This window comes from Chiloscyllium plagiosum, chromosome 31, assembly GCF_004010195.1.
Source record: "Chiloscyllium plagiosum isolate BGI_BamShark_2017 chromosome 31, ASM401019v2, whole genome shotgun sequence".
Taxonomy (NCBI): Eukaryota; Metazoa; Chordata; class Chondrichthyes; order Orectolobiformes; family Hemiscylliidae; genus Chiloscyllium; species Chiloscyllium plagiosum.
The window spans coordinates 7,769,433-7,786,082 of NC_057740.1; the positions used below are offsets into that span (position 1 = coordinate 7,769,433).

The window sequence follows — 16,650 nt, forward strand, 5'->3', positions numbered from 1 at the left end:
AGAAATATAACTAAAACCTAATGAGAGCTGTCGAATACAACGCTAGAGCTGTGTTTGACAAATAAATTGAGAAGGAATAGTATGGGCCCCTTAAAGACAAATGGGAATGATACTGTAATTGGAAATCAGAACGTGAAAGACTTATTGAATTCATTGACCTTGACAATCAAGAATATGCATAATCTATCAGAGGTAGAGGGAAGGTAGACCAAGGGAAGCAACAAAATATTTAATATGTTTAAAATCAGTTGATGGAGAAACTAATGTGAATAAGGATGCCATTGATTGTTCCCACACCAATGTGTTAACAGAAGAAGCTAAAGAAGTTGTTGATGCGTTAATCGCAATCATCTTCAATTCAGAAATTGTCCCGTTGAATTGGAGAGCTGGCAATGTTACTCCATTATTTAAGGGTGAGGGAGATAAACTAGGCAATTAAAGATCTGTTAGTTTAACATCAGTCGTGGGCAGGTTACCAGAATCTTTAACTGGGGACAGGGTGATTGAGCATTTTCACAAATATAAGCTGATCTTGGAAATGCATTTGAACGTTATTATATGAAATGCCAAGTATAAAATAAGCGAAAATAAGCCCATGGATTTGGAGGTGCCCAGAGGAGCAGGCAGCAAGTTCAAGCCACCAGGTATCTGCACTGACATTCACATCAGGAATTGCCAATATCTTGTTCCCTCGCAAAGAACAGGAAGCTGCCTATTAATTACACGAGGTTTGTTGTTAACATTAAGGTTTAAAAGCAATAATCCCCCAGTAATCTCGCCACTCCCGAATATGAATCTTGCCTCGATGCCCATCAGTCTGGTTTAAAATGCAACAAGTTGATCCTGACGTGGAGATATGCCATATTTCTCACCATGGTCCACAATGTTCAGCCTGCTACGAGACTCTGTTGAGTAACTAGAGACCAATCAGCCTAAGTGAAATGGTGGTAAAATTATTACAAAGAACTTTGAAGGACAGGATAAAGCCTCATTTACAACTGCCCAGATTAATCAAAGCATGAAATTGTTGAGGGAAGGTTACGCCTGACTACACGGTTCACCTCCTAATTCCCGATGTCAATCAAAGCATTCTTCCAAATCCATGTGCTTATTTTCGTTAAGTTTGTGTAGAACATTATTTTATACTTGGCATTTGATTTGTTTGCTCTCAGTCCAGGGTCAATGCCTCTGCAGTTCAGGAAATGGCTGAGAGTCAGTCCTTAACTCACAGTAGCTCCTTAGTCTGAGATTAGCACTGACACTGCCAGAGAGATGTAAAGGTTTGAGCCTGGGCTGTTGCAATAGATTGCTCAAGAGGGGTGGGCCACAGTCGATCTGTCGTTTCGATCCAATAAAGGCAAGAAGTAAAGGTGTGGAGGGATGTCGTAGTAAGGGTGGACCCCTGCTGCAGGAGAGATGAGCAAACCTATTGATGGGAGTTGGGGACTGAAGACAGGTTGGGTTGGGACATGAGGTGGTGCAAAGCCTATAGGGCTCATGGGAAGGTCAACAGGAAGGGGATTTGGATGATTGGAGCCTCACCAACAGGTAAAAGTGGAACCTGGAAACTGGAACAGCCAATGGGAAAAAAAATGGCCACAGGCACTTCCAGAATAAATGGGAGGAGTTCAAAATCCAGTGACATGTGTCCTTTCAAGAGACAAAACACTACACATGCACCCAATCACTGCACAGGGCACATACCCATAGGTGCCCAATTCCTGCCAAAGCTTATTCATTGTCTAACTGAGCTACACATCTCCCTGTCTGAAACGCTGCTGAACATTTCATTGTCAATATCTCGTTCCCTTGCAAAGAACAGGAAGCTACCTGTTAATGAGGTGAGGTTTGTTATCAAATATAAGGTTTAAAAGCAATAATCCCCCAGTAATCTCACCACTCCCTAATAGGAATCTTGCCTCGATGCCCAGAACTCTGTTTGAAAATGCAACAAGTTGGTCCTGACGTAGAGAAATGCCACATTTCTCACCTTGGTCCACACCTTTGTCCACTGCAGCCAGTGGCACTGTGCCACTATCTGGATAAATAGTGTCTCGTCACCAGAGACCCTTCTAACTGCAATGGTCATATTGCCTGCGTGTGGTGCAGGGGATTCTCAAGTCAGGAATTGCTCCATGGGGACATGACACATGTGAGCTGATGTTTGACTTCTGGAGTTAAGGTAGGGGGCTACACTGAGACGCAAGTAAATTGATCTAGTGGCACTCTGAATATGTTTCAACAAACGTCAGATGCCCTTTGTCATGGAATTTCCCCCTGCCACCAATGTGCCCTTGAGGTTTCTTCTTTCTTTACCTCCCATTTGGAAGGGCAATCCCAGGTTCCAAAGCTGTGGCTGAAAGACATTGGTGTCTGGAGCACCGAGACATGCTGAATGTATCCTTTTCAGAGGCAAGTGCACTTCCCTCTGCTCCATCTCCCATGGGAGTGAGTTGAAGGTAAAAGGCCATGCCACCTTTGGAGTGTCCTGACAGGGACCACCGAATGGCTGTGTTCAGTTCCTGTTCTGGCTGATTACCTACTGGTACCGCCTTGCCTCTTTTAGAGGCCAAGGTGACCTGCCCTAGCCTTGCCACATTGCTTAGAGACTAGGGTGATGGATTGTGTGTACATCCAACAGGCCCTTACACTGCTGGACCTGGCTCTCCATGGCAGCTGCCTCTCTGTCTATGGAGGTTGCCAGTCGTTTGCATGTTTGCAGTACCTTCCCCTCATGACATGGCCACAATCCTGCAGCCTCTGGATTCTGAGTGCTATTGCTTTCCACCTCCCTCCCTAATGGCTGACACTGAAGTCTCCTCCTACCCTGAGGCTGACCTGGTCTCTAATAATGCCAGTGATCTCGAACATTTCAGCCAGCTGCAGAGACATGGCAGTGATGTGCTCACCAATTTGTGCTCCCACAAATATGTCAGTATGTGAGCTGTTTATTGGGGGGGGGTGGGTGTGGGGGCACTTGCCAGTACTCCCTCTGAAGCCTTTGAACACCCTTCAGAGATGCTGGAGGCCCTTTCTTGTGGATGGGTCACTTGGCCACCAAGATAGTGGACACCTCATTCAGACCTGCAGAATACAGAAGGGAGGCAGAAAGCAGCCAGTGGTGTATAATTAATGACGTCAGCAGGATGATGGAGTGGTACCTACTCAGCTAATGTATGTCTCTGGATCCCTGCAGGTGCAGTCTCAGTCTTTTCCTATGAGAGCTAGGATTCTCTTCTCAGGGTGTGAGGGATATGGGGGGGGGAAAAGGCAGGGAACTGACCTCGGTAATGGAAATGGTGCAGGCATGATGGGTCAAATGGTCATCATCTGCACCATAACAGTTCTGTGACAAGGAGAGGTGATGAGTTTTTGAACTTTATAATCCGTGGAGAGAATTGATTAAACTGGGGAAGGGTACAATTGTAATTACTCCAATATTGAGAAGGAATAAGTGCAAAAAGATGCAGAATTTTAACATTAATGTGTAATAATATTTAGAGCTGAATGTACTGATGAGACAGTAGAACAAAGGACTGTGGATGCCAGGGATCTGAAATAAACGAAAACCGAAATTGCTGGAGAAATTCAGAAGATCTGGGAGCATCTGTGAAGAGAGAAACACTGTATCAAATCCAGTGACTCCTTTTTTCAGATCTGCTTGAAGATTCATTGGACTCAAAACATTAACTCTCTTTTCTCTTCACAGATGCTACCAGACCTGTTGGATTTCTCCAGCAATTTCTGTTTGTGCCTGTGCTGTCAAGGCAGTGCATTTGTTGGTGGAAGGCTTCTTTGAAAGTAGATGGAAGCACAGACTTAGTAAGAGAGCTACCCAACTAATATCACACTTCAGTAATAAGGTCAGGAGAATAGCCTGGATATCTTGTTAGTCAAGGCAATGACATAATCGTGAGGATTCTTTTTCTCTTGTAGCTGTTTTGGAAATTATCCGACCAGAAGAAATGTTCCACAGTTCCCTTCTGTCACTATTTTTCTTTAGCATTATTTAAAAACACTTCAGGTTGTAGTGATCTACTACCACCTAGTGTCTGGAAATGGAATCTGTCAACAATAGCAGTGTGCATTCATGTAGTGCCTTTAATGTGGTATGTCATCCCACAGGAACAGTTTTTAAAACAGGAAATAACACTACCATATAACGACATATTAGACAAGTAACCAAAAGATTGATGGAAGAGGTAGAAGGAGCAAGAGATGAGATTATGTAGGGAATTGAAGAGGTTAGAGCCCAGATACAGCTGCCAGCAGTGGGCCAGTGAAACATATTGATGCTTAAAAGGCTACACTTGGAAGAGTGAAAAAATCTGAGTTGAAGGGCTAGAGAGAGCTACAGAAGTAGGAAGGGGTAAAGCATGGGGCGCTTTGAAATGATGTAATGATTTTATTGCTTTAATTGGTCATTCCCTTGATGAACTTGCTTGTGATTCAGGTGGAGTTTGAGGGAGGCTCTCAGCTGACCTTGAAAAGAGAAGACCTTTACACACTGGATGAGGAGCTACCCAAGCGTGTGAAAGCACGGCTGGTGAGTTCAAAGCGTACATGACCTATCATATTACGATCAGCTTGATAATTACCATCCACTTATACACCTCTGATACATGTTGTGTCGTCAATGTTTAGGCTAACAGTTTTAAGTGATATAGTACTTTAAACATCCAGCTCAAACTGCAATGGTCTCTTATTCTTACCTCTGTATTGCTGATGAGATTCTACTGTTGATATATGGAAAAATATTATCTTGATATTGTGGCCCACTTGAGACTAGTACCAGCTTTAATTGAAATTGGTTAAAGACAAATATTGTCCATAACATCAAGAATGAATCCCTTTCTCCTCTTCAAAACTAGCATCTGATATTTTATGTTTATCTTCAGTTGTACCAGACACCCTCCTTATATTCATCTCTTCACTTTAAAATTGTCAACTTAGATTCTGGGCACAAGTTCACAGAGTAGAACTTCAACCTTCTAATTCAGAGAGGAAAGTGCTGACACTTGCCAAATAGGGTCTGACTGGAAATATAGCCCTTTATATAATCACAGTATAGTTCCCTCTATGGCCTACTGCACAATACTGTGGATTGCAACCTTGGACACCAGGTTTGATTAATGTTTGCTAAGTTGGATTATCTGGGACTGCAGAAAAGGCATTCCAAATGGGTTCAGTGCTGTGGCTGGGGAGAGGAATACTACAATTAAACATCTTCTGTTCAGTGCCCCGTGTTGGAAAGTGCCGTAACTCTGATGCATTCTCATAGGTTGCTGGTACGGTCCATCTGAGCCAGTAAGAACAGCCAGTTTAACCATGTTTAAGAAGGTATCCAGTACCTATGTACCCGCTGAGAGTCCACATTTGCAGGGAAAGAAAGCTGAAGAATTAAAATAGTAATTAGTTGTAACCATCAAATCATGAATCAACCAAAAAGCTAACTATTTCCAGTACTTCCCCAATAGCACTAGAGTTGAGTTACAGTGGAAGCAGTGTCTTTCTGCTTGTAAGTGGGGCATGTGGCAGAATGTAACCATTTATTTTATTTGAACATTCACAATCTAATGTGGATGACATCTATTTTTAGGGAAATGACAAAGCCGATACACGTGTTTGTAAGATATCCCAGGCAGTTAGCCTCTGCTGTCCTTTTCAGTTTTTTTAACTCATTACACATGGTATTGCTTCTGAGGATCGTTGCGACATACACACTACATTCTTACAGTTCATGCTGTGCTACATATTTTCATCAAAAACATCTTCACCTATAATAGTTGGAGTTAAGGACTTCCTCATTGATCTGACTCTGTACCAGTGTCTCACTGAAACAACATTTTCTTTTCCCCACCCTTCCCCAAATTGGGGAAGACTTTTCTTTCTCCCTACATCCAGTGAAATTGTGGAATAAATTTTGGAGTAAAATAATGTATTACTGCGAATAATATTGTTGTGCTGGATTTAGAAGGAGCCATCATCAGGCATGTAGAACGTAAAGAAACGTGCATACTCTTAAATGTGAGTAGGCTCATGTAATAATAAATATCTGGAATCAGATTCAGTGAAAAATGGTCCAAGTCCCAGGACTCACTTGCCCTGCAGGAAGAGCTCGAACTCCGTCTGGCTCTTATTAGAATTTAATCATTTTATCCCATCAGAACTATCTAATCTTAGTCTTTTTAGTTTAAAATTGTTCTATTCTGCCATATCTCATTCAGTACAGCTCCGTGTGCTTCACTGGTTTACCATCTGTTATCACTCTTTTTGATAAGTCTCAATCCATTTTGATTTGAGTTAAACCCAATATATTTACCATTTATGTAGTACTGAGATATGTAGAAACTACTAATTAGTCAGATACCGAGTGAAAGTGAGCAAACTGAACCAGTGAAATCATTCTGAAATGAAATTTGACCTTCAGAACAATATATTTTTACTGATCACAGTACATTTCATTCAAGCAGCTGCATGTTGGAATAAATCTTTAGTTTACAAGCATGGTGTCTTAACTGGCCTTAAGGTTAGATTTTCTGAAAGGAAATAACAGTAGCAGACAACTTGATAATTTTTTAGCTCACATTATTGGATTGGGAAAATATAAATCTGCCACTGTACAACAGATAAGATGGATGGGGCTGTTCAATTATTAAACTACTTTTATGAGCAGAGCATCAGGCATAGATGCTAAACTTTACAGCAGAGAATTCAATTTATCAGAATACTTGCTGAGTTTCCAAACAAACCATGGTCAGTGTAGCGGGGTTTAAAGAGTGAGATGCAGATTGGTTCCTATGACTTTAAAGAGACACTTTGTCAGTTTGAGGTTGAGCCTACGAGTTTCTGGAAAGATGCACACAAGGGGAAATGTGTTCTCAGATATTAAAAAATTTGGCACAGATCCCAAATCCTTATCTGCTGGAAGGAAGTGTAATTGTAAATATTTCAGTTTTGTCGTAAATGGGGGTAAGAGAGTAATTCACAATTGTGGCAAGATCTAAGTCAGAATCTTTACTGTCTACATTCCTTATTAATTGTTTATGCATTCACTAGAAAAATAAATGGGTTGGTTCAAATAAATCCATATTAATCAGCATTCCAGATAAAGATAAAATATCTCTATTAAACTGTAAAGTTATAAAATAAAAAACTAAAGAGAGATATACATTCATCTAGCACCTTTCACAATTTTGGGGCAACCCAGTTAGCTTTACTGCCGAATCAAGTGCTTTTGAGTTTAATCTCTGTTGTAATGTGGATTAAGGTTAGTGATCCCTAATCTCAATCTGTTAATATTGGGAGCTGGGCAAAGTAAGCCTGGTTGTTTTAACGTTTGGTAAATTACAGTACTCATGTCATAGTGGGCTGAACTTGCTCTATCCTAAAGGAAAAAATTTACTGGCCCTCGTGAGCAAACAAATGGGTATTAAGTGCCAAGAAGGAATTCTGGCAGCACAGCTCCACCTCTCGTCATAGTTTTCCAGAGCAGAAGGGCATTGATTCAATCCTTTGCTCCGCTCAGCTGCTTTTCTGAGGCAGTAGAACACCAAACAAGCCAATGCAAATTGAGCAAGAGAGAAAATCTGGTTAGCAGGCCAGATTATGCTCTTTCTACAAATCCCTGCTTGGATTCCATGCAAACGCAAATGGCTGTGAAGCACCAACCTGAGGGAACTGACTGAAACAAGCAAAAACAGAAATTGTTGGAGAAACTCAGCAGGTCTACCAGCATCTGTGGAGAGAAAACAGTTAAACCGTTAACTTTTGACTCCGGTGACCCTTCATCAGAACTGAAAGCAGCTATGAAAAATTTGGATTTATATTGATGACTGAGGTAGGCCGGCGGGGAGAAGATGTGAGTAGGAAGGTGGACATGGAGCCCGGAGAGTGTGGAAATAAAGGTAAGCAAACAAAGGGATTGTTCATAATAAGCCAGGCAAGAGGAGAAGTTAGTTGGTGGTGCTGGGCACTCTGAGTGTATGAAAATTTGCCTTATGTTGCATTGAAAGCAAACCAAGTTATGACTGGACCTGTGGTGTGGGGGTGGGTAACAGATTTTAGAAGGTTCAAGCCCTGAAGTTATTGAACTCCGTGTTGAGTCCTGAGGGATGTAAGGTCCCCAAGTGGAAGAAGTGGTGTCGTTCTTCCAGACTGTGAAAGGAAGAAGAATGCCACATCAATTCAACAATACCGGACTTGAATGCATTTGCTGAGGCCTCCCATTGCTCTGATGCAGTGCCTGCACCCATGTACTGCTATCATGATAGCACTCCATCTGTCCCCTTGTTTGCCTGATGTACCCAACTCTCCAATGGCCATGTTCAATTCCTGCAAATAGAATACATTCTCAGTGAGGCTATAACCAGCAAGAAGGAATGCACTGGCCTCTGTTTGTTCAGCTTCCATGACTGGTCACAACAAATGTTTAATTCTTCTTTTATTGGCTCAAGGATATATCTCTCCCAACTTAAAAATATAGTTAACGAAAAGCCAATCAACCAGATTTTCTTGAGTCAAACATAAGGCAAATTTATTACCTGTTAAACCTGAGGAAAATCAAAAAGAAAGCAGTCATTTAGCCCTTAGCTATATGTACACACACACAAAGTTAAAGGGGAATGGTGTCCATTGCAAATGAGGATTCAATTACGGCTGTGAATCCATTACTTATCTTTGAGGTCTAAGGTTTTTTTTAAACCAAAGACCGATGTTATTTTTTGGTTTCAGTCAGTTAAGATGGTGTTGTAGTTTTTGAAATGCTATTGGTTTGTACTTAGTTTTCTCTTGGGACTGATCAGTTTTTGTAGAATTGGGCACTACTTCCAAAGATTGCAAGAACCCTTATTTGGATGTCATTCCATATGTTTTCATACATCCTTCATCAAAACCACATGCTCAGAAAGAAAATGAAATGCTGGAGCAATTCAGTCAGTCCGGTAGAATCTGTGTCGCAATAAAAGGGAAGTTAGCATTTCGAGTCTGGTATGACTCCTTCAGAACTCCCAAGGTTTGTGTTTGTGTCAAACCTGACTGTTGGCCCACAGTGAGACTGATCTAATTTTACTGCATGTTTTAATGGCACAATGTCAGAGTTTTCCTATCATCGATGGGTTTTGGGTTTCAGACCCTCTCTTTATGTAAAGAGTTTTGGTTTTGAGCCTTTGTTCCAGCAGTACTTGTCGAGAACCCCCATTTGCAGAGATGTTCGAAGGTCTTATTGTGACCTGTAAGTTCCAGATGATGAATTTTTAAGTCCTGGTAATTACCTCATAGATAGTCTTTTTAGAGTGAGAGTCTCAGCCATGCTGTTTCAAAATACCTTTGAAAATCCTGAGAGCTTGGCTGCTCACAGGTCAGATGATTTTGGTAGGCACCTTTAAAGTGAGCCAGTATATCTCTCAAATCTTTCAGGTAGTCAATGAGATTTCAATGATTTACAGTCTTTTTATATCAGCATGAGTGGTTCTGCCTCCTGCCTCTATCATGTTTTCTGCATGGCTGCAGTCATAGTATTCAAAAACTCTGCAGTGACAACATTCAGCTCAAAAGAGTTACATTCTTTTTTCCCATCACCATGTTTTAGATGTCTTTTAAAACTGATCTTCAGCATCTCAGTTATGGGTATGTGTAAATTATTATTTGTTAAACCAACCTGAATTTCAAAGTTAGGGAGTCACGGGGAGGGATGCAGCTTCAAACCTGCTAATTCATTGTCTTGTCTTCATTTTGCTATCCACTCTTTGATTTACCTTGTCGACATGATCTACAATCATATTTGTTTTACAGTCACCACTGATGGGCTCCCAGCATGAAGATTACATCTCAGGAGAGGAAGCTAAGGATGCGAAGAAGGTTCAGCCATCTAACTCCAGGTTGTTAGAAGACTACAGCCAGAAAGATTACACTCAGAATCCTGAATACCTTACATTTATGGAAAACCTCTTTCATTCACCTTACCAGCAGGGATATATTAATTAGGAAGAAACAACTGTACACTTGGGCTTTTTTTGTTTGTTTGGGTTTTTCAATAGAAAAAAAATGCTTTTGTGCTTAGTAAACTGATTCAATTTTAAAATTGCTATTGAAAGACTCTGCAGTAAATACCTGTGAGCCATCTTCTGCGAAGGTGCTAAACATATTCAGAATGGAACTACTGAATCTGCCTTGAAGTTTCAACCATGTCTCTTGTATATAGGAAAAAAGAGTCTTGTATGAGGTCTTTTTTTTTTTTGAAAATCTTGGGTTTAAGAAAAGGAGAGAACAAAGTTCAACACTTTTCTAGCTTTTGTGTGCATTTTCCTGGCATATTTGAACCAAAGCAATATTTTCAATTGATATGGGGTGTGGTCATATCAATATGAAGGAAACCCATTGTTACTACTTTGACTTGTCTGCAGCAAGGCAATTCTTCCAATTATCTTCAGGGATAGTACTTTTTGTTATTGTTGGGAGGCTTTGGTGGATTTTGAAGAAGTTTATTACACAGTTGTAAGGACCACACTCCTAAACTGGTTTAAATTTTTCTCTGAAGGCAAAATATAAATCCCCTTTCTTAAAACCTCAGATGTGATGTATTGAATCCCAGCCTAAAACTGGGATGCAATTCTGGCTGTTCCAGTATTGTTGATATACAGCTGCAGTGTTAACTTGTCGCTCTGTGGATTTTATAGTGTGTATGGCTTTCAGGTGGCCAAGCACAGAAGACAGCTTTATTTTTGCCCAAAATTGTTTTAAACTTTAATTTTTTTTGCTTTTAATTTGTGTGGTGAATCCTGATATAAAATGAGATTAAAGGTAGTAGTTGTGCAAGGAGCTGATGAACTCAAAAAGGAATTGGTTACACCTAAAATTCTGTGGAATCTGTTGGTCCCAAAACTAGCTGTCATGATATCTCTCCTATTGGCTTCTGGGTTTGGGAGAGGGGAGGAGGTCCACTTACGTTGTCTTAGTTTTGTTTTTAACACTTGGACATTTGTCTTATTTAAGGCCCAGTCCACAATTCAGTTGCAATAAAATAACTAATAACTTGAACTCATTTGCATTGTAAAGTATTGCCACAACATCTGATCAGTGCAAGGGCAGCCTCTGTGTCATTACTTTGATTTATCCCTTGATATAGTTTGAGTTATGAGAGTCTCAAAACTAAACATTTGTTTTGCATATCATTAACCAAAATAAAGCAAGTTTTTCACAGTTCAAAACCTTCAAGCCACTTTCTGTAAACCATTGATTTAATTGATAACCTCAAAAAGACACTAGTTTATTATAAATTAATGTGCTTATTTGTATATATTCTAAAGTTATCTTTGTATAGTTTTCTTTTGTTTCATCTCAATAAGCACGAAGCATGATGGAATTATAGAGCTATTATTAGTACCTCCTCATGGCCGAAGTGCTCAACTGTGTGGCTGCCATAAAAAATTGGAAACTGGCTGAAGTTGAGCTATCTCTGTTTCATTCATTTGTGAGTTTACTCCAACCTTTGCTGTGCCATCAAATAGAGGAGAGTGTCAGTAGCGAGTCCGGACCTTTGTATCTGAATTAGAAAAAAAGTCCAAAACCATGAGAGGAACAAAATGTTTCAGTAATTTTTCTTTTCTTTGTCATGTAGCAACAAGTGTTTGTATGACCGTAATCAGCATGTGTAGATGTTAAAGATTAGACCTGATTAGAATGCTGTGTGGAATCAATTCATCAGGTCACAGAATTAAGTCTTTAATTTTTGTTTAGAGGGATTGGACCCCTCAGAGTATTTGTGAGAGTGGGTAGGGAACAAGGGGCCTAGGGTGCAGGTGGGTGGGTTGAAAGGAGTTAGTTCCATGACAGTTTAAAATCTATTGAGAAGTTTTGGTTTGAATAAAACTAGAAATTAAACTGTAGAAGATCATTGCCATCACCATCAATAAATCATGTACAAAAACAAAATGCATTACACCACTGTATTAAATACTTTACATTATTTCTGCTCTGTAAAATATCAGAATACATAAAAACACTCACTCGTCAAATGTCCACTTTCAGCATTAACTATTAGAAATAAGATGTCCAGTTTAGAAGTGTGGTAGCTATGTGTTGACTGCAGTAGTAAATATGTAGTTTTTAAAGATAGGTGTATAGTGGAGGCTAAGTCTTGTAATTGTAAGTGACTAAACTGCAAACAGTTCTGTTGAAATGATCACAGCAGAATGTGACAACTTTTTTTCAGCGTCACAGACCATGACTTTTACATTTTTTAAAAAAGAAAGACCTGACGAAGTTTCACCTTGAGGGAAGAACGTTCAAAGTTGTGCCTCATTTGACTCCAGCAAAGAAGATTCAAAATCATAAAACTGCTGTAAACCTTAATTATTTGTCGATTTTGCAAACTAATGAGATGCAACTATTGAAATACTGGATTTCAAGATACTGGGTACCTTAACCACCTCAGCTTAGTGACGTTGGGTCCCATTCAAATATTGGAATAAATCACAGTCCATATTCTTTCAGTGCGGTTCTGTTTGTTTTAATACATTGATAAGATAAATGTTCAGTATTGCAGGCTTTGTAAAGATCAATGCTTGAAATGCTGTCACTTTGTTTATAAAAAGGCATAAGACTTTGCAGGTTTGGGGGACTAGCTGCTTTTCAACTATCGTGAAGAAGTGGAAATAGAATATTTTAAGAAAGCCATAGAATGCCAAGAAAAACAAAGGGCAAAGGGATATCTAATGGAGGTATCACCTATTGTGAAAGAATTTAATGGTTGCATGTGTGGTGTGTATCTAACTTTTGGTGTTTCCCTGTATCTAAGACCTTAGCTGTGAATTGTAGAGGAAGCTCCCCTCGCTCTCACCGAAATTGAGATTGGGCAACAGTCCGGGAAAACATTTTATTTATTTTTTTTGCAAATATTCATTGTAGTTGGCCCAATACATTCAGCTGGTTTGCTAATCCCCAATTGGATTTCTCAGGCAACCAAAGCCAAGGATCTATCAGACTTTATAACCTTTAAATAAGTCTTGCCCTGCTTTGTGGCCATTCCAGTACTGTCCAGTCTGAAGAATTGGACTGTCATCAATTTCAGGAAACCGCCAATTAAGTTCGGAGACCTGAGATCTTAAGGTGCTTATTCAGGGACATGGTAATGTGCTGTTTTTATGGTATTGTTTGAGATGATTTGGGTGAACAGAGCCTTTGTTCTAGGATCTTCAGAACATTAACCTGCCTAGCTGAAGCTCAGAGCAATAGATCCACGATGATTGGTAATAGATTTCCCAATGCTCTGCTTGAGTACGTTTCGGGGAGAATGGCCTCATGAATGGAAATAAATCCCAGTTACATTATCTTATCAGTGGCCAATGATAGATCAGGTGTATCTTGCCAGTACTGAACCTCAATTGTTACAAGATAATGAAAAGTTTGAAAAAGAAAATATTGGAAATATTCAACAAGTCAGCTAGTATCTGAGGGAGATGGACAGTTAACATTTTGAGTCAATGCTGATGCTTTGACAGAACAGTGCTGATCATAGACTTGAAATATTAGCTCTGTTCCTCTTTCCACAGATTCCCAAGCTGTTGAGTATCTCATTGCTGGTTTATTTCAGACTTGGAATATCTGCAATATTTTGCTTTTGTGCAGGCAGTTTGAAGCTTTGTCACTGGAGCCAGGGACAGTGGAATATCTCCTGTCCGTGATAGTGTTGGTTAGTATTGAAACCTCTGTGACTCTGACAACAATTTTGGTTTATCCCCCCGCCCCAAAACCTTTTTTCCTTGATATTTATATTACATCATTGGATTTAATCATTAAAGTGTAATGTTTTTGGGTATTGTACAGTTAAAATGTATTTGATTTTAAAGATTTGCTGGCATTACCTGCTGATTTATTATGACTGGGTTGCAGCAAAGGAAGGGGAGGAACTGATTTGCTTCGTTCACTGTTTGAAAATACTGTACATTTTTTAATAAATTTGTAACTGTATGATTTAATGGAATTAGATTTGTTAGTTTTCAATGTTCTTGTGCTTATGCTTTCCTATTGGTTTGCCCTGGGTTGATGAAATAAAAGTGAAAATGGCATTGCAGATCAAAGTGTCCCCGCACAGTCTCTAACATTGCTTTTAAATTATGAATTTTTCAGATAATTTATGCAGCTAATATTCAGTCGGCATTTGTGTTATTCTCTCCCTGTTCATCTAACCCTCTCAACATCTCTTTCTAATCCTTTGCAGCCACCCCCCACCCCAAACCTTCATTTATTAAGCTTCCCCTTAAAGACAAAAGTACTGTTCAGCCACAGAAGCTGCTTGTGGAATTAAGTTAACTCCATGGTCGAGCCAATCTCTAGAGTTTCTTCTGAATTCTGCATTGGATTTATTAGTAACTGATAATTATGGCCTGTAGTTCTGATTTCCCTGTGTCCTACCCAAGTGAGAACATCTCATGTCTATCCTCTGAGGTCACCTCTCAATCATCTTTCTACCGATAAGCACAGCATACCCGGCAGGTACCCATGCGACTCAGCTAACATTGTCTATCTCGTAAGCTGCAAGCAAGATTGCCCTGAGGCAGGGTACGTTGGCGAGACTGAGCAGAGGCTATGGCAACAGCTGAATGGCCACCACACAACAATCAAAGACAAGAGTGTTCCCTCCCAGTTGGGGAACATTTCAGTGGTCTAGGACATTCGATCTCGGATCTTCGGGTGACCATCCTCCAAGGCGGACTTCGGGACAGGCAACAGTACAAAGTGGCTAAGCAGACGCTGATAGCCAAGTTCGGTACCCATGGGGATGGCCTCAACCAGGATCCTGAGTTCATTGTCACACTCCAGGTGACCCCACTACACTGCATCCCCTCTCACAGACACAGACATTTCTACATATACATATACTCCTACAGACACACACTCCTACAGACCTATACACTCATGCAGACCCTCTCATACACAAGCGCTCTCTCATATGCTCACACATGCTCCCACACTCACGTACACCCCCCCCCCCCCCCCCCGCCCCCCACAGACTTATACCCCTTTACACGCACACGTGCACACTCTCTCACAGACGCTTATAACTACCCCCCACCACACACCCATAAGTTTGTGGGGTGAATTTGTACTTGCAGAATTACATTTTATTTTGCTCAAAAGCTGCATGAATCCATGGAAGATTCTGTAAGTCTGTTTTTTGGATTAGAATCAGTCAGAACATTGTGATACAGACAGTCGCACACAGGACACCTCACCTTAAATGCATTATCTGGGCCTAAATGACACCAATTGTTAAAGTTCACTTGGGAATGTAACTTTTTTTAAAAGTTCTGCGATTTACATACGAAAGAGCGGAAACAAATATGGTCATTCTAAAAGATGAGAGACTTAAACAATCCAGGTCTTTTTCAATATATAATTTCAGTTACATCACACTGTAAACCTTGCTATACATTCTGTGTCTTACGATCTTATATTCCAAACCACCTGATGAAGGAGCAGCACTTGAAAGCTAGTGCTTCCAAATAAACCTGTTGGACTGTGTGTGATTTTTAACTTTGTACCAGTCCAACACACTGGCATCTCCAATACGAGAGTTTAATCATTTCCCCAAGCTGTTCAACTACAATACCATTGCTGATTCTCCCACTATTCACAACCTGAAGGTCACAATTGTCTAGAGGCTTACTGGATCAATCATGTACAGCAGTGGCTACAGCATAGGATCTGCTGTACATAACTTACATTCTGACATCCAAACCTGTGCATTATCTACTAAGCATAGATCATCAGGATGATGGAATATTTCCTGCTTGCCTGGTCAAGTACAACTTCAGCAATACTCAGCCTTGACGTCATCTAAGACAAAAGCAACCTGCTTGCTCAGAACCCTAACCACCACTGATGCACAATAACAGTGATGTGTACTACCTACAAGGTGCACTGCAGCAACTTGCTCGTTTTCCTTTAACAGCACGTTCCAACTTGCTATGCTGTACCAGAAGGTCAAGGCAGCTAGCACGTGGGAACACCATCTGCAATTCCCTCTCCAAGTTACTTATCAACCTCCTTTAGAATTATGTAGCTGTTCCTTCGAGGACAAATCCTAAAAATCCCTCCTTTGTAGTTCCATAGATGCATGTGCACCACGTAGACTGCAGCAGTTCAAGAAGGCAATGGTCTAGTCAATATCCAAAAATTTAACTCTTAGAAAAAAAAACTGGATCTATGTTCCCTAGGGTTTTGAAGAATGAAAGCTGATCCCTGGGAAAAAAAAAAGTTTCCTGTGGCTATATAGGTTAAGAACTAAGGTCACAACCTCCAAGTGGGGAGTTGATAATAGCACTGAGAGAAGTAACATCTTCTTTACTAAAATTTTCAATTCTCTACCCCAGAAAACTGTAGGTGTTCATACATTTAGTATGTTCAAGTCAGAGATCGCTAGATTTTGGAGAGCTGCAAGAATTAAGGGATATAGGAATTATTCAGGAAGATAACAGTAGGTTTTGGAGTTTACTCACGGCAGAGCAGCATCTGAAATTGAATAACATTCTGCTGTTCCAAAACTTGTTAAAATTTAAAACAACAATCAAGGGCTTGATGTTATTTTTGAAATGGTGAAGTCCTAGGGAGTGTTGCTGAACAAAGAGACCTTGGAGTGCAGGTTCATAG

General features: G+C 40.3%; 1 protein-coding gene across 5 annotated transcripts in view; it reads left to right on the forward strand.

Annotated features, from left to right (window-relative positions):
* kdm4b (lysine (K)-specific demethylase 4B) overlaps nt 1–14,071 on the forward strand; it is a 479,312-nt gene extending 465,241 nt beyond the window's left edge. For all 5 annotated transcript variants that reach the window (XM_043720917.1, XM_043720921.1, XM_043720919.1 and 2 more), the window contains 2 exons: nt 4,454–4,546; nt 9,793–14,071. In XM_043720917.1, coding sequence (XP_043576852.1) covers nt 4,454–4,546; nt 9,793–9,984 — 285 coding nt within the window. In that variant the 3' untranslated portion in view covers nt 9,985–14,071. The remainder of the gene's footprint in view (nt 1–4,453; nt 4,547–9,792) is intronic.
* Nucleotides 14,072–16,650: the final 2,579 nt, after the last annotated feature.